Source organism: Anomaloglossus baeobatrachus, chromosome 12, assembly GCF_048569485.1.
Source record: "Anomaloglossus baeobatrachus isolate aAnoBae1 chromosome 12, aAnoBae1.hap1, whole genome shotgun sequence".
Classification (NCBI taxonomy): Eukaryota; Metazoa; Chordata; class Amphibia; order Anura; family Aromobatidae; genus Anomaloglossus; species Anomaloglossus baeobatrachus.
Window position 1 is genome coordinate 107,064,488 of NC_134364.1, and position 19,476 is coordinate 107,083,963.

A 19,476-nucleotide genomic window follows, 5' to 3' on the forward strand; every position below is an offset into this window, starting at 1 on the left:
GGTCCGTATCCTTGCACCTTATTGGAGCGGACCTAGTCAGGTGCCTGAGGCACATGGTCAGGCTGGGCCTTGTGATTCTACTTGTAGGTGGACGTTGCCGCTAGGGTAACGTTCCTTATACTGCGTCTGGCAGTTTGTATCCTTGCACACTAGGGGAGCGAACATAGGTAGGAGCTTTGTGCGGCTTGTGCTGCTGTCCGTCTCTTTTGCACCACTAGTGGAGCGGACCTAGGCAGGTGCCATATCTAGTGGTTCGTGTCCTCGCACACTAGTGGAGCGAACGCAGGTAGGAGCTTTGTGCGGCTTACGCTGCTGTCTGTCTCCTGGCACCGCTAGAGGAACGGACCTAGGTAGGTGCCATTTCACACTCACTGCTTGTGTCTCTGTGATCATTAACAGAGACCATACCACACACCCTCCGAGTAAGGGAGGAATTGCTTTATTTCCTAACTATATGCCTGTGTGAGTTTAACAGAGGTATTGCACTCTGCACTTGTGCTACTACTATTTACAGCGGCACACTTATATACTCTTCCTCACTCATTAACATATCCCTTTTACGTTAAAGCTAAATACGGTAGTCACTGTGACTTTAACAGTACACGCCGTGATTGGCTCTAGTGTCACTGAGACTTATCAGTGTCAGTTCATATAACCACATATACCACATTTTTGTTTTCTCTTAGGATCACATCTTATTTGTACAATGATACCACTTATATCCTCAAAACAAGAATATATATGATGCTTCTGTTCCTTAAAATATAACACTTTTATTTAAACACAGAATAAAAACACAAATACATACAGAAAGGCACAACAGGGCAGAGAAGGGAAAAATAGTGACTCCCACAGATTGGGGGAGGGTGGGGGGGTCCGCTGGGTCCCTCTAATTACTCAATCAAAATTACTGGTCTGTATACAGGTCACTTTTATCCAGGACTAGTGTATATATTTATCAGGTGAAAGACTGTTAAAATCTGTTATGGCCAAGGATCATATGGAAGATTACACTAGCAACCTGACAGCACTATTAACCTATATGGTGCACAGAGAGTGAGGGAGTTTGCACCTGCAGGTTCCTCAGGGGTTAATTAACCATATATACCTCAAACAAATACACCACCCAGCGTATGCAAGATGTATACTCACTGTGTCACACCTATATAGGAACTCATTTAACAATGCGCTGCAGGGTTATAGTTATAGTACCTCTGCTCTACCAATTATCATTAATACAACTTATAACCTACTGGCTACACATAAAGTCCACAGTACAACCTAGTGCAAAAATCAAGAGTGGATCAAAAAATGACCATAGCATGTCCTACAGACAATTTATGACCTGCTGGCTGCACATAAAGTCCACAGCACAACATAGTGCCAAAGTCAAGATTGAATTCCATAGCATGTCTAACAGATCTGCCGCACTGCTACGCCATGCCATTTCTTTCGTTTTGAAATCCATTTCATACAATTGTGGAGTAATTCCTGTAAAAATACAGGTAACTATTAGCTCATATAACCACATATACCACATTTTTGTTAGGGAGTGAGGGCCAGGTTACGGCCCAATACTGCCTATTTCTGCAGATTATGTAGGCCTGCGAGATGCAGTAATTTTTATACTCCATAATTCTCCATCCTTCATAGTTTCCTGTAAATAATAAAATATGATGGCATGACCTATGTAGTGGGATTCTGGCTATTGATCTATATGGTATGTACGTTAAGTGCATATATATGTATACATGCTATGTTGGTGTTTGTTGGCAGCAACACAATAACACTGCCTCATTAACTTGGCCATATGAATAATAATAAAATAATATAGTGCTCAGTAAGATGGTCCTAGGGATAATTACGGTTTTCCTGTAAATTAATAAAAATTGAGTGTGATTTGGAGAACATTGGACTTTGGGTTCTGTGTGGTGTAGGTGGTTTTGATCTTGGTGGTGGCCCACATGCAGGAGCTGATCGCTGCCGCTGAGCCATCCATGTTGTGCGCGGCTGGTATCCGGCTGGAGGATTCCTCTTCCCACAGTACGGCCATCAGGCGCGGGGTGCGCGCATGCCCAGTGTTACGGTTGCTGCGAGCACTGGAGACTATGTCCAGATTTCTTGCTACTGCACATGTGCGAGCGCTGGAGACTAAGTCCAGATTTCTTGCTACTGCACATGTGCGAGCGCTGGAGACTAAAGTGGGCTTTACACGCTGCGACATCGCTAATGCGAACTCGTTGGGGTCACGGAATTCGTGACGCACATCCGGCCGCATTAGCGATGACGTTGCGTGTAACACCGATAAGCGATTTTGCATCGTTGCAAAAACGTGCAAAATCGCTAATCGGCGACACGGGGGTCCATTCTCAAATCTCGTTACTGCAGCAGTAACGAGGTTGTTCCTCGTTCCTGCGGCAGCACACATCGCTGCGTGTGACGTCGCATGAACGAGGAAGCTCCCCTTACCTGCCTCCCGGCCGCTATGAGGAATGAAGGAGGTGGGCGGGATGTTACATCCCGCTCAGCTCCTCCCCTCCGCTGCTATTGGGCGGCGGTTCAGTGACGTCGCTGTGACGCCGCACGGACCGCCCCCTTAGAAAGGAGGCGGTTCGCCCGTCACAGCGACGTCGCCGGACAGGTATGTATGTGTGACCGGTCTGGGCGATGTTGTACGGCACGGGCAGCGATTTGCCCGTGTCACGCAACAGATGGGGGCGGCTACCCACACTAGCGATATCGGGACCGATATCGCAGTGTGTAAAGTAGCCTTTAGTCCAGATTTCTTGCTACTACACATGTGCGAGCGCTGGAGACTAAGTCCAGATTTCTTGCTACTGCACATGTGCGAGCGCCGGAGACTAAGTCCTATCTTGGAGCCATTGCACATGTGCGGGTGACATCATCGCTGACACGAGGTCACATGTCTCTGACACCTTCTATGCCGATTGGTCGCTGGTCATGTGCTTGTGACGCCTTGCTCGGTGATAGGCCAGCATGACGTCACTCCTGTCGTTCTGGCAGCGGATTGGCTCTGCTGTCCCCCATCTTGGATGAGGCACAGAGTCTATATAAGACCCTGACGCACGCTGCTCAGCGCTCAGTCCTCTTGGTTCATGCATGAGAGTAGACGCTCTGTGCACGTCCCTCTAGGCATCTCTCTGTCTATGCTAGGTGAGCGCTATCGGCAGGGTAGCGTTCTTGTACCTTACAGCTTCGGCTGCGGTCCGTATCCTTGCACCTTATTGGAGCGGACATAGGCAGGTGCCTGAGGCACATGGTCAGGATGGGCCTTGTGATTCTACTCGTAGGTGGACGTTGCCGCTAGGGTAACGTTCCTTATACTGCGTCTGGCAGTTGTTCGTATCCTCGCACACTAGGGGAGCGAACATAGGTAGGAGCTTTGTGCGGCTTGTGCTACTGTCCGTCTCTTTTGCACCACTAGTGGAGCGGACCTAGGCAGGTGCCATATCTAGTGGTTCGTGTCCTCGCACACTAGTGGAGCGAACGCAGGTAGGATCTTTGTGCGGCTTGTGCTGCTGTCCGTCTCTTTTGCACCACTAGAGGAGCGGACCTAGGCAGGTGCCATATCTAGTGGTTCGTATCCTCGCACACTAATGGAGCGAACGCAGGTAGGAGCTTTGTGCGGCTTACGCTGCTGTCCGTCTCCTGGCACTGCTAGAGGAACGGACCTAGGTAGGTGCCATTTCACACTCACTGCTTTTGTCTCTGTGACCATTAACAGAGACCATACCACACACCCTCCAAGTAAGGGAGGAATTGCTTTATTTCCTAACTATATTCCTCTGTGAGTTTAACAGAGGTATTGCACTCTGCACTTGTGCTACTACTATTTACAGCGGCACACTTATATACTCTTCCTCACTCATTAACATATCCCTTTTACGTTAATGCTAAATACGGTAGTCGCTGTGACTTTAACAGTACACGCTGTGATTGGCTCTAGTGTCACTGAGATGTATCAGTGTCAGTACTGCTTTCGTGGTACAAGATACCCCTTATCCTCTGCCATAGTCTGCAGCAGAGACTTTGCACGGTGGACCCTGACTGTCTGATATCCCTTTGGTTTTTATAATCAGACAGCCCACGTCATTTTATTTTAATTATTTCATGAAATAAGTGAAATAATTAAAAAAAAAGGGGCTTCCCTATATTTTTGGTTTCCAGCCAGGTACAAATAGGCAGCTGGGGGTTCGGGGCAGCCCGTACTTGCCTGCTGTACCTGGCTAGCATACAAAAATATGGCGAAGCCCACGTCATGTTTTTGGGGGGCAAAAAACTCCTGCATACAGTCCTGGATGGAGTATGATGAGCCTTGTAGTTCTGCAGCTGCTGTCTGTTCTCCTGCATACACTAGTGAATTGAGCATGCTGAGCCTTGTAGTTCTGCTCCCTCTGTCTCTCCCTCCAGCATACAGTCCTGGATGGAGGATGCTGAGCCTCGTAGTTCTGAAGCTGTTGTCTGCTCTCTCCATTCACTAGTGGATGAAGTATACTGAGCCTTGTAGTTCTGCTCCCCCTTCCTCTTACTCTAGCATACAGTCCTGGATGGAGCATGCTGAGCCTTGTAGTTCTGCAGCTGTTTGCTCTCCTGCATACTCTAGTGGAGAATGAAGAACATATTGAAGAAGTAAATGACATCAGACTTTTTTTTTTCAACAATCTTTAAAATTAAAAACGCATAAAACGCAGTGAGCAGAAACGCAGCAAAATGCAGCCAAAAACGCAAAAAAATGTATTTTTTGTTGCATTTTTTTAAGATGCTGCATTTTTGTGCATTTATGTGGGAAAAAACGCACAAAAACGCAGCATTAAAAAACAGTGTGTGAACTTACCCTAAGCATTTCTATGACTATAAACGCAGCTATAAACTCAAGAGGTGGGTAGTAGAATCACGTGTACAGGAAGAGGATTCCTTGTGTTGGTAAAAACAGAAGAGTGGATCCTCCCAGTACCGCCACCCCTGCTTCCACCTCCCGTCCGGCGCCATGTCCAGAAAGGAGGTGGAAGCCGGTGCGAAATCAAAAGTGAATAGTAGAAAAAAAAATATCATATTCACCTGTCTGCAGACTCCCGGGACAGGTCCGATGGCTGCAGGACCTGGTGGTGATCAGCTGATGCGGTCACCTGATGGCATCAGCTGATTGCATAAGTCCAGCGGTGAGGCTGGCTTTTTACAGCCCGGCCGGCTTAAACTATCAGCTGTGTTGTCAGGTGACCGCATCAGCTGATTACCGCAGGGTCCTGCAGCGATCGGATGGGAGTCTGCACCAAAGTATGTAGTTTTTTTTTCTACTGATGCATCAACTGATTGTATAAACGTTTTTTATACAATCAGCTGATGTGTCATTTGATTCAGGTCCTTGAACACCTGACGCATAATCTGATCGCTTTGCCTTTCAGCAAACCGATCAGATGATATTGAATCTGGAATGGATGTCACGGGGACCCTTGACCCAGGATTACTGCAGAGGGGGGAAGGGGTTCTTTAGTTCAATAAAGACAGAGTCACTAATTGTGTTGTGTTTGATTTCTGATAAAAATATTTTTCTGTGTGTTGTTTTTTTTTATCTTTACTAGAAATTCATGGTGGCCATGTCTATTTGGCTTGACACCATGAATTTCGGGCTTAGTACCATCTGAGAATACAAAGCTGGTATTAACCAGCTGGTATTAACCAGGTATTAACCCCAGCGAGCCATCGCCATCACGGCCGCTGGACGAGCCGGATAAAGTGCCTGGAAATGGCGCTAAGAAACAATGCATCATTTCCAGGGGAGGCTGCGGGCGACCGAGAATCCCAGCCCCAAGCTGCCTGGCTTTACCTGAGGTTGGTTTTCTGAATAGGTCTGTGACGATCCTTGATGTTTCCAGGGAGAGTTTTAAGTCCAAGAAATCTACCATAGTAAGTGACAGATTTGATGTTAGATAGATATTAAACATATTATTGTTTAGTTCGGAGATAAACTCCTCACACTCCTCCCACGAACCCGTCCATAGCATCAAAACATCGTCAAGGTAACGTGCTTAACTGTGTGCCTATATATATATATGCATGTTATTTTCCTTCTCTCTCCCTGATCTGTGATCGGAGGGAGGAGGGGAATATGGTATATGGCTTCTGGTTGATAACATGGGTGGGCATTTATATGTATGTGTGAATGCTTTCTCTTATGGATTCCCTCAGTGAATGGACGGTCCTATATATATGGTTGTACAACATGTGGCATGCTTTTTGCTCCATGATGGGTCTTTCCTATAAGTGGATTAAAATTATTTATTGACTGTGGGAATCTTTGATGGTATACACTAATTATATGCATATTGTGTATGGGTCCCAATTGAGAATTAATGGATTATGTTTGCATATATGTGTGTGCGTTCCTATATGGAGATCTATAGGAATTATATGATTCTATATACTAATCCAATGGATAACATGTTCCTTTTATATCTATTCCCCGGGATCTTTACTATCCTTCCATCACATATTGGCATATATATTTGGCATTCTTGTCACCTTTTGCGTTCCTATTCTCAGAGAAATAAAATATGTCTCTCCTTATGGCGGCCGCCATTTTTTCGGAGTCCCGCGCATGCGCGGTACTCCGTCATACATTGTCTTACCTCTAAGTGATTTAGCGCATGTGCAGTAGCTATTTCCGGGACGCCGGGTGCTCTGAGAGCGCGCTGTTTGAAACGCCATTATGGCGGATATACAGGACCTTCAGGTATTTAAACCCGCCGTTCTGGGCACAGGGAACCCACCCCTGATGAAGTCATCCTAGTTGGTGACGATACGCGTGGGGATCAGTACCCTCCGTTCCCCTGTTGCTGGGTAAAATTGGCTATGGCTGGTTACTAGGGCTTATGCCTTGCATTATTTCTGCAGGTTTTTTTTCTCTATTTTTTGGGGGATATTGTCTCTCTTCAAGGTGTATGGTGGTATAATAGTGGTTTATATATGACCAACTGAAATTGCATATTTAAACTATGTGCCTTGTATGTACCACTATATGCTTTTTCTTGGGTATGACTCTGCTCTGTATACCTCTATTGCAATATTATCTCACCCCTTGTAATTTACTATACCTGCATGTATTATATATTGATACATCTCTTTAGCCTTTTTTTCCTCAGAAGAGTATGAACAATAACACCATGAACAAACAATGTAATTCTTTATCAGTGAAGCATTTTTGTTTTGGAAGAAGATTACATTTTTGATCATTCTTTTCTAAGTATTTGTCATTCCTAAGGATTCGATCCAGTAATCCTGCGCTGTGTGATCGGCTTCCTTCTTTGTTGAGACGCAGTAGGTTAGGTATCTCTTTTAGTGCTGATTATCTTTTACCTTTACAGTGGAACCTTCGATTAAGATTCTTTTGGTTTGAGAGCGTTTTGCAAGACAAGCAAAGCTTTTTACAAATTTGTAACTTGGATTAAGAGCAATGATTTGCAATAAGAGCAAATACTCACCGCGTTCTGACCCGCTGTGGAGGTAACTTTATGTACAGTATGTACTCTATACTGTATACAGTATACCATTGTACAGTATAATATATATTTTATAGCATGACTATCAATTTGCATTTGTGGATCCAGTATTGTACTTTCTTACTGATAACCAGTGCAGCACATTGCTTATATTGTATCTCTCGCACACCAACAATTCTATTGTAAGCTAAAGTCCAGTTTAATTTTTTTTACTGTACACTATTTTGCATTAGTGTACTGCAATAATTTTATATGAATACACTACATTATTTTGTTTTACTGTAATAAGTTTGTATAAATATAGTAAATATTTTTGGGTTGTGTGTCTGTGTTTCAATTATTTCCTATGGGAAAGTTTGCTTTGGTATAAGAGTAACTTGGTTTAAGAGCACACTGCCGGAACCAATTATGCTCGTAATCCAAGGTTCCACTGCACTGTTCTTTTGAGACAGCAGATATTTTCAGTTGTCATTTAGTCTTCCCTGATGACAAGAGAAGGAAAGAACGTACCTAATGAAACGGGATCACCACATAATAAAGTATCAAAACCAAGTTTCTTTTATTTGAGGAGTCACACATAAAAAGCCACACATGACATAGAATACAAAAAATACATAGTGACAAATGCAAACATCTAAAACCAATTAAAAGCACAAATGCACTTGATTATAACCCACATTTGAGTATTATTCTGGTCCACACCCAATGACCACAATTTTATACACAATCCCTGAAATAACCCTGTGACCACGCCAAGGAAAAAAAAACCTGCAAATAAGCAAATTATAGAAGGCTCGCAACCTATGCAAGAAAACCCTGCAGATATTTCAGCATTGAAAATCAGCCAACTGGCTGAACTATTAGTGTAAGTTCACACATTACGTTTTTTCGCGTGTTTTTGCGCGTTTTTCGGGTGCGTTTTTGGCCTCAAAACTGCATGACTTTGCTTCTTCAGCAAAGTCTATGAGTTTTCATTTTTGCTGTCGGCACACAACTTTTTTTTTAAGCTGTGTTTTTGAGCTTAAAAAAAAACGGACATGTCAATTCTTTCCTGTGTTTTTCTGCGTTTCCCCCCCATGCAATGCATTGGAAAAACGCAGGAAAACACAAAGATCAAAAACGCAGCAAAACGCAGCCAAAAACGCACCAAACCGGGGTAAAAACACATGCGTTTTTTGCCGCGGGTGTGTTCTTGTGCATTTTTAGTGGCCAAAAACGCACAAAAACGCAGCATCAAAAAAACGCAGCGTGTGCACATAGCCTTACAAAATAAACAGCCATGGCTGTAGGAAAAAGATTGTTGGATAAAGTCAAGCTGACTAATCTAACAGATGCCTATGCAAGGGATACCTGCAGATATCCTAGCATGAAAGGAACAATCAATTGGCTGGGCTATTGTGAGGTAGACAAAGAGCCCAGTGATCAGCTGGAAGCCGAAACTGCAGTGAAATAAGCTCAGCAAGAAAAAAAGCATACCGAACCTCCAAAAGTGAACAGGCAGACCTATACTAACCAGAGCAGGACAAGTGAGGGTAGTGGACCAAGTGTGGGTAGATACCCCACGCGTATCGCTGGTCTTCAGCAGCTTTCTCAAGGGCAAGACATAAACAAACTAACACATGTGTGCTCTATTTAAAGGTGAAGTGGTCAAAAAACAATATAAATCACCTGTGTAGCGGAGGTCCGGAGCCAGAGTGTAGACCAATGGAGGCAGGTGTAAACAGAGCGTTGCCAGGGAGACTATGTACACTGGATTGCAATTCATGCACTGTGGATTCTGAGCAGCAGGAGGCTCAGGAGGAGAAAAAAAAAGGGGGGTTATTTAATGCTATTAATTATCGATCACAGCATACACCCACCTCACAGGAATGGGGGACCCCCCAAACAAGCATTCACACATTCAAAAACCTGTGCGCTTATAGTTTACAGCCCTGGATAAGGGTCCGATTGACAGGCTCAAAGTGCGGCAAAATAGCTGCCTTCAGCATGTACACACGAAAGTATGCAAAGTATATATAAGCAAAAAATTATTCTAGAAATTATTCTAGCAGTATGCAAGACATACATAATCATGAACAGACACAAGAAATTTATTCTAAATACCCAAATCAATGGGACAATCTGTTAGGCATAAAGCCAAAGCTTGTAGTTAATCCACGATATCTCAGGGGTTATCCAAAATCAGAGCGTTAATGGCAAATGAGGATGATCTTTGTAACAAGGATATAGGGCACAACTGGCTCAGGACTAGCTGCGACACTCCGAGGTTGAGAGATATTATTAAGTCCAAAGCACACAGTCCAATAATAGGAACAGGGTTAGGCTCCAGAGTCCTCAAGTCGATCAGTCCAATAGATAACCTTCATGGCTGAGAGGAAAAATGGCAAACTACTGGTTCACGACCAGTTTAATTTTTTTTTTTCTCCCAGGGCAAAAGATATTGAAGAATCCAGAGAGATCCAAAAAAAAAAGGTTACTGTTAACCAATATTAAATCCTGGTGATAAAAATAAAAATGGAGTCACAAAATGGAGACATCAAAAATAAATACATTTTTATTTATTTTATTTTTTATTTTTATTTTTTATTTTTATTCTTATTTTTCATTTTCCATTTTTCATTTTTCCAATCACTCTTTACTAGGAGGCTTAAAATGCCCGCCCTCACACACAGCCAAGCACCACAGCGATTTCGCAGCACCCCACGCTGACCGGCTCCATCAGACCTGGAAAGTTGATTAACCGCTTCCTTACGATCCTTCTAGGGATCACAGCTGGCCCTCCCTCCCGCCACAACGGACCTTGCACTAATCTTTCTATCTTTAATACTATAGATTGCACAGCTGCAGTATTCAGCAGCGTCTCACAACAGACCGCAATTAATCCATCTAACATTCATGATAGGTACTTCCCTTCCGTCCAGCTTATTATATATGAGGCTTATCATTTGCAATTGTGTGGCATGCACCATAATACATGCTATAACTATATCTCTCCACAAGATTATGTGAGCTTGATTTTTGTGTTTAGATGTACTCTCTGTACCGATTCATTTACTACATATTAATTTTGGTGAGATTTATACCTGCCAGATGGCATTGAGACACAGAGAGTTCAATAATTATGACACCAAGAGATGTGACATTTTGCATTTGATTTCTGTATGTGTATAAAACCTGAACACCTATGTTATCAGAATTATGATTATACTCAGACTATGCTTAATGTTTGTTTTTGATTTTTGATTTTATTTCTTTTATTCCAAATAATAATTTTTGGTTTTCTGATGTACAAGATGTTACAACCATTGTATTGGTTATGATATATTTTGATTAATGTTATGTATCTTTGTCAATTTTTTCAGTGTTTATACGAGGAAGGTCATTGATTGACCGAAACGTCGAAATTAAACACTGCTACTTGAATTACCCAATTAAAGGGATTTTTTGCTATCAATTCAATTGAGTGCCAGATTATGATTTCTATATAAAGACAGAGTTGGACCTTATCTGAGCACCTATCATAACCCCCAGGAGTGCCGTGAATCCGTAATTAATGGCATCCCTGTATGTGCCACATATTTACATTATTTTGTCTGTACAAGCTACATTTTTATACTATTCTTTTAGTTTTTGGTGGTTGTACATATTCAGGACTTCTTTTAGAATAATACTGGATGCGTCGTGATCAAAAATTAATTTTAGTGCTTTTTTTTCAGTCTTAAACACAGGGCTTCCTGTTTACTCGCAGCTCCAGTACTACAATAGCGCCGGTGTTTAATTTATCTAATTTTTTAATGTTGTTTATTTTATTCCATATACCTAGATGAAAAAGAACCTTGATAAAGGCTGGTTGTAAGCTGAAAAGTTGTTATAAATTATGTATTAGTTGAATTTACTTTTAAATTTGAATATTTTTGTGGAAAAAAGTATAGTCCGTGTTCCTAAGTCTTCTTTAGGACTATATTGTATCGACTTCAGAGCACCTACCTTACAGTGAGCAAAAGTATTCTTATATTTATACAGTATATCACATGTGTCGCAACATCAGAGGACTACTCTATGCCTCAAGATCTTCATGGAGTGAGGATAAAGTAGAGAAGAGATTGTGCGAGTTGCACAGAGGACTCGATGGGGTATGAAGGTATTATTTTTTTATAATCTTACAGAAAAATCTCAGGGCATAAGACACAATCGATTTCCATCTACTAAACTTGATTGCCTGGCCACATTTAAGCAAACTAAATATTCTATTATATATACTGTATTCCTTCAATTGTGTTGCGATTACTGGGTCATTGAAGAAGAGAAAATTCTAAGAAATAACATTTAAAAAACATATAAATATATATTTATTTTATTATCATTTTAGTTAGAAGAGACTTACCATTTGGTTTCATTTCTCAGTTGATTTCTCAATGGAAAAGGAGGAAGAGGTATAGTCACTAAGGGCCTTGTTAGTGATATTTGTCCAATGATCTACCACAATATTATTTCTCTAATGAGATTGTATGTAGCTTTGTACATAAACATAAATAGCGATACCTTCCCCTGTGTAATACTTACAAAGGTATTTATTAGTTTAAGTAACTGTGACTCTTTTTAACACTCTGAAGGCATCGGTAAAAGAGTGTGTTATTTTTGGCTAATGGTTTTTGGATTATTTTCTGACATTTCTAAAGAGGTATTAAAATTGTATTTGTAAATGGAAAAAGAAAGATAATTGAATAGATGGATTTCACACTATATTTAATATGCATTGCTTTTATAGAAAGATCATATTCTGCAGCACTTTACAGAATTTATCATTAATTTCCCCACTGGATCTCACAAGATAAACTTACTATTAGGAATGTCTTTGGTGTTCGGGTGGAAATCGGAGTGTCCAGAGGAAACCTACGTAAACATGGGGAAAGGATACAAACTCACTGCAGATGTTGTTCTTGGTGCTAATCACTGAGCCATGCATGCTGTAATTGTGTCATTTTCTAAACAACATTATATACATATACAAAACCCTTTATATGTGTATTTTAAAGTTTGGAAGCTATCCTTTTTAACGGTATTCTCAACTTTGGAAAATCTAAAAGCTTTAGCTTTTTTAACTGCATTTATAGAACATGATTTAAATAAAATAATTTAACTACAAAGTAGAAATAAGAAAACTAAGATAGAAGAATTTAATTTTTAAATATGTTTGTGATTTAAATTATTGAGGCACGCAAAACAAAAGAAGTCTAAGTGAGCATTCTTAAGTTTGAACATGATAAAGGGTTTATCTCTTTTAACTGCATTTTTATAATATGTTTTTAGAAAGCAATTTAATTAATTACTTCATTAAAATTAGGAAATAAATTTAAATTTTTAAAAATGTTTGTATAAAACAAATGAAAATCCAAATAAAATTTCCATGAGCTCATGGAATTTTAAAAGATTTTTGAAAGTTCATTTTAAAGAGTTTAATTCATTTTTAAAATTCTAAATATAAACAAGTTAAGGAATATATATTTGTAAAAGTAGAACTCTATTTTTATAGATGAAACTAAAAAAAGTTATAACTTTAAATATGAATAATTAATAGATGTTATTAAAAATGTATACTAACTTTGCTCTTTTTCTTAGAAATGGAACAGAGAAATGAAACCTTAGTTCAAGAGTTTATTTTAATGGCCTTTGTTGATTTGCACCAGATTAAGATTTTTATTTTTCTGCTTTTTCTAATGACCTATATAATTTGTGTTTTGGGAAATCTTGCGATAATCACTGTTGTGAAAACAGAACGGTCACTTCATAACCCAATGTATTTTTTCATCAGTGTGTTCTCCACTTTGGAAATTATATTTGTCTCCGTCACAGTTCCAAAACTTTTGTCTATTTTAATTGCACAAAACAACAGAATATCCTTTGTTGGATGTTTTACTCAAATGTATGTCTTCAACTCTTTAGGTGTCACCGAATGTTATCTCCTTGTAGTCATGGTGTTTGATCGACATTTTGCAATTAACAACCCTTTACATTACCCGACTTTTATGACTCATACAGTTTGCATTGGACTAGCTATATTTCCGTGGATCTTTGGATTTAGCATTATTTTAATACCGGCCATCTTTACAGCACAGTTGAAATTCTGTGGTCCTAATGTGATTGACCACTTTTTTTGTGACTTGGCTCCATTACAAAGCTTGGCCTGTTCTGATGCTTTCGTCAGTAGTATTTCGACAAGTTCAGCCGCAGTTATTGATGTTGTTTTACCATTTTTCATAATAATAGGATTTTACGTCAAGATCATAATAACTGTTACCAAGATCAAGAGTAAAGATGGAAAACAAAAAGCTTTCTCCACTTGCACATCTCATCTCATCATAGCCAGTCTCTTTTATGGTGCAGCCATCATAGTATATGTCAAGCCTAAAGGCAGCAATTATGATAAGTACCTGGCTTTTATGTATACAGCATTCACCCCAACCATAAATCCTTTTATTTACTCATTTAGGAACAGGGATGTAAAGAAGGTTTTCAGGAGTTCATTAAACCGAATCATAAGACCAATGTGAAAAATATTTCTAAAGATATAATTTCTGACTCATATTATGTTTATTAAATAATTTTGTCTTGTCTTACTTTTTATCCAAAGAGATTTTATGCCAAATTCATCAAAACGAGTATTCAATATTTGATGACTTGGCTTGACTTTTTGCTCTTTTTTTTTAGAATAGAAGGTTACACAAAATGCTTTAAATTGAAGCATGTTAGTCTTCAATGGAGCAAAAACAATAACATTTAACTTTCCATTCTATTGTGGTACTGATGTACGAATGCATCACTTAAAAGTTTACATACAAAGAATTTGACTTAGATATCTGGATAATGAAACTAATTAAAACTACATATATAATGCCAAAAATTAAAAGTAAGAGTTGAAACTAAGTAAAGTTAAAGTTTTTCTACTGAACAAAAATTCTGAATTCAAGGCTTGTTGTGTTACAGAAAGATTGCTTCCTGCATTTTAAGATGGGCAAGTAGTAATTTGTAGCTTTTCTTAAAAGAGAAAAGAAAAATCCACATAAACCAGCTATTAAAACACTATTTAAACACAACTGTCGACTTCACAAAGTGTGTTGTAAAAAAAACTTTTCTTTTTTGCATTTCTGTATTGTGATAGTCCAGGACTGAACACGCGACTCAAATACATTGGCCTGTTGCAATGGCTTAATTTTGACATCTGGACCTACCTAGTTTTCCTAGTCTTGTCATTTAATGTAAATTCCCATAGGAGTAATTCTTTTTATAAAGAAAGGATACATTCTAATTTTTGAATACTTTTTAATAGTTCAATTTAACAACAGTACTCCTCAAAAACATACTTCATGCAGTTGCCGAATGTTTGTTTATGAGCGTGAACTCACTTATACCTACTTCACAATCTAGCATTTTAGAGTTTTATTGCACTTTTATTCAAGATGGACATAAAAAAATGTAAAAGAATAAAAATTGTTATTTTATTATTATAACATTTTTATGGAATTTTTCTTAAGGAGAATTTAAACAAAAAAAAATATAAAATTATATGTTTGAATATTGTATTCCTTATTTGTGTGTGCGTGTGTATATATATAGTATATACCAAACGTTTGGACACACCCTCTCATTGAAAGAGTTTTCTTTATTTTCATGACTCTGAAAATTGTAGATTCACATTGAAGGCATCAAAACTATAAATTAACACATGTGGAATGAAATACTTAACAAAAAAGTGTGAAACAACAGAAAATATGTCTTATATTTTAGGTTCTTCAAAGTAGCCACCTTTTGCTTTGATTACTGCTTTGCATACTCTTGGCATTCTCTTAATGAGCTTCAAGACGTAGTCACCGGAAATGATTTTCACTTCACAGGTGTGCCCTGTCAGGTTTAATAAGTGGGATTTCTTGCCTTATAAATGGGTTTGGGACCATCAGTTGTGTTGTGCAGAAGTCTGATGGATACACAGCTGATACTCCTACTGAATAGACTGTTAGAATTTGTATTATGGCAAGGAAAAAGCAGCGAAGTAAAATAAAACGAGTGACCATCATTATTTTAAGAAATGAAGGTCAGTCAGTCCAAAAAATTGGGAAAACTTTGAAAGTGTCCCCAAGTGCAGTGGCAAAAACTATTAAATGCTACAAAGAAACTGGCTCACATGAGGACCGCCCCAGGAAAGGAAGACCAAGAGTCACCTCTGCTGCAGATGATAAGTTTATCTGAGTCAACAGCAACAGAAATCGCAGGTTAACAGCAGCTCAGATTAGAGACAAGGTTAATGCCACACGGAGATCTAGCACCAGACACATCTCTAGAACAACTGTTAAGAGGAGACTTTGTGCAGCAGGCCTTCATGGTAAAATAGCTGCTAGGAAACCACTGCTAAGGACAGGCAACAAGCAGAAGAGAATTATTAGAGATAAAGAACACAAGGAATGGACATTAGACCAGTGGAAATCTGTGCTTTGGTCTGATGAGTCCAAATTTGAGATATTTGGATCAAACCACCGTGTCTTTGTGCGACACAGAAAAGGTGAACAGATGAACTCTACATGCCTGGTTCCCACCGTGAAGCATGGAGGAGGAGGTGTGATGTGTGGGGGTGCTTTGCTGGTGAAACTGTTGGAAATTTATTCAAAATTGAAGGCATACAGAAACAGCATGGCTACCACAGCATCTTGCAGCGGCATGCTATTCCATCCGGTTTGCGTTTAGTTGGACTATCATTTATTTTTCAACAGGACAATGACCCCAAACACACCTCCAGGCTGTGTAAGGGCTATTTGACTAAGAAGGAGAGTGATGGGGTGGTCCGCCAGATGACCTGACCTCCACAGTCACCAGAGCTGAACCCAACCGAGATGGTTTGGGGTGAGCTGGACCACAGAGTGAAGGAAAAAGAGCCAACAAGTGCTAAACATCTCTGGGAACTCCTTCAAGACTGTTGGAAGACCATTTCCGGTGACTACCTCTTGAAGCTCATCAACAGAATGCCAAGAGTGTGCAAAGCACTAATCAAAGCAAAAGGTGGCTACTTTAAAGAACCTAGACTATAAGACATATTTTCAGTTGTTTCACACTTGTTTGTTAAGTATTTCATTCCACATATGTTTATAGTTTTGATGCCTTCAATGTGAATCTACAATTTTCAGTGTCGTGAAAATAAAGAAAACACTTTGAATGAGAAGGTGTGTCCAAACTTTTGGTCTCTGTTGTATATATACTGTATAATGTGTGTGTGTTTGTTTAAAGGACAAATGTTTGCATAACCGTTTGCGAAGTTGAATTTAACAAACGCAGCTCCTATCCTATATTGAACAACTTGTGGCATTGGCGCCATTTCAAGAATGTTAAATCTTAGGGATTAACTGCTAGACAGTTAGCTTAGCTAGGGGTTTAATCATAGATAGTATAGATAGGAGAGCGATAGTGTAGAATAGGGACGTACAGTGTAAAGAAAGGTGTGTGCCACAAATCAGCATTTAATTGTATAAATAAGGATTGCTACTTGTGAGTGCCTGATAACAAGTTGTCAGTGACCGATCTAAAGCGGTATTGGTACTTTTTAGTGCATGCTAAAGAGTTATGAGTTAACAATTTTAATAAGTATAGTTACTTTTTAGTGCCTGCTAAAAATTTGACAGTGAGCCATCTCAATAGGAATTGCTACTTTTTAGGGTTATTGAAATCCATAAACCCATACTATATATAGAAACTCTGAGGGGTACTTTGCACACAGAGATAAATCTGCGGCAGATCTGTGGTTGCAGTGAAATTGTGGACAATCAGTGCCAGGTTTGTGGCTGTGTACAAATGGAATAATATGTCCACAATTTCACTGCAACCACAGATCTGCCAAAGATTTATCTGTGTGTGCAAAGTAGCCCTAAGGGTTCATAACATGATGACCCTTAGGTGAGGTGGAATTTACACATACTTGAAATGAAGAGAAGGAGGACATAAAGTAATAGCACCGAAGGAGAAAATAATTTTGTAAAAATGTCTACATTGTTATTAGATAAATATTCATGATATAAAAAAACAATATTACTTCCATGTTGAAGGAATGAGAGAGAAATAGAAATGTGGATGCAAAAAATGACACACAAGTGTCCGTTTGTGTTGAAAAGTAGAGTTGAGCGCGGTTCGAGGTTCTCCAGTTCGCGGCTCGAGTGATTTTGGGGGCTGTTCTAGATCGAACTAGAATTCGAGCTTTTTTGCAAAAGCTCGATAGTTCTAGATACGTTCGAGAATGGTTCTAGTAGCAAAAAGACCTGGCTTTCCGCTGTAATAGTGTAAGTCACTCTGTGACTCACACTATTATGAAATTTCAGCGTATAGTGTGTGGGAGCAGCGCATTCAGATCACTGCTGTTTGGATAATGGCGATCGCCATTTTTTTTTTTTTTCCCTTGTCTTCCTTCCTTAAGCGCGCGCGTATAGTGGGGCGGGCCAGCATGTCAGCCAATCCCAGACACACACACAGCTAAGTGGACTTTTAACCAGAGAAGCAACGGCATGTGTGATAGGATGTCCATGTCACATGTCCCTGCATTATAAAACTGGACATTTTCCTCCAGCACGCCATTATCTCTTCTGCGTCCTTGGTGTCAGACATCACTGGCGCAGCTCCTATCGCCGATACTGCTGTATACGCTCCATACACAGCGCTGGACAGCTTAGGGATAGCACTTTCTATCAGTCCTTTTAAGGGCTCATAACGGCAGGGTCAGAGCCATAGGTGACAGGTCCTGAAAACAGCGACAGCGTCTGTGTAGCTAAGGTCAGGGATTTCCTCGCTGCATTTCCCCATTAGGAGGGATAGAAAAGCAGGCTTCCATTCCTCTACCCAGAGCCCCACAACCCTGCCACTGTACCCTCCTGCCCTTTGCACACTCAAACTCATTCTTACTAAGCCATTATACTAGCAAACACTGAGGAAACTTAGTGGCATCCTAAACGTGGCTGTTGGACTTCTGTATTGTCCAAAAAGTGCAAAGATATTTGCAGCACGTCTGCCTGCATTGCACACTCAAACTCATTGTTACTAAGCCATTATACTAGCAAACACTGAGTGAACTTAGTGGCATCCTAAACGTGGCTATTGGACTTCTGTATTGTCCCACTAGTGCAAAGATATTTGCAGCACCTCTGCCTGCATTGCACACTCAAGCTCATTGTTACTAAGCCATTATACTAGCAAACACTGAGTGAACTTAGTGGCATCCTAAACGTGGCTATTGGACTTCTGTATAGTCCCACTAGTGCAAAGATATTTGCAGCACGTCTGCCTGCATTGCACACTCAAACTCATTATAACTAAGCCATTATACTAGCAAACACTGAGTGAACTTAGTGGCATCCTAAACGTGGCTGTTGTACTCCATTAGTGCCCCACTGGTGCAAATCTATGTGCAGCACCTGTGCAGGACACCCTCCTGCTCTGTTTTTAATAAGCTATAATAATAGCAAAAAATGCTGCCATTTAGTGGCATCATAGAACTGGCTGTTGTATTCCATTATTGTCCCACTGGTGCCAAGCTATTTCTAGCACATCTGCATGACACCCTCATGCACATTTTGCTACGCTAATGTTATAGCAAACTCAGGGAATTCATTGCTGCATTTGATAATTCGGAGGGATAGAAAGTGAGGCTTCCCTTAGCTTTTCCTTCTGTTCATAGACAGCATCTCCAAGTCCACACCCGAAGAGCAATTTCTCCTCCACGTGTAAGTGTGGAGAGGCAGCTAGTGCGCATGCGTGTGCCGATTTACCCCAGCCGCAGCCTAACTACAGTGTTTCGCCTAGTGAGTATGCTCAGCCTGACTGTGCCATTCCTGAGGCTAAGTCTTCATTTCGGGATACAGCGCATGCTCCCACACTTAGTGTGAAAAGCCTCTTTGCACAGGTACTTGCATTCCATGCCGGGTCTAAGTCC

General features: G+C 40.2%; 1 protein-coding gene across 1 annotated transcript; it reads left to right on the forward strand.

The window, feature by feature from the left end:
* Positions 1 to 8,796: 8,796 nt before the first annotated feature.
* LOC142257652 (olfactory receptor 6N1-like) lies at positions 8,797 to 14,068 on the forward strand. Its single transcript, XM_075329788.1, has 3 exons — positions 8,797 to 8,961; positions 12,286 to 12,460; positions 13,137 to 14,068. The coding sequence occupies exons 1-3, from the start codon at positions 8,797 to 8,799 to the stop codon at positions 14,066 to 14,068; spliced, it is 1,272 nt and encodes a 423-aa protein (XP_075185903.1).
* The last annotated feature ends 5,408 nt before the right edge of the window (positions 14,069 to 19,476 follow it).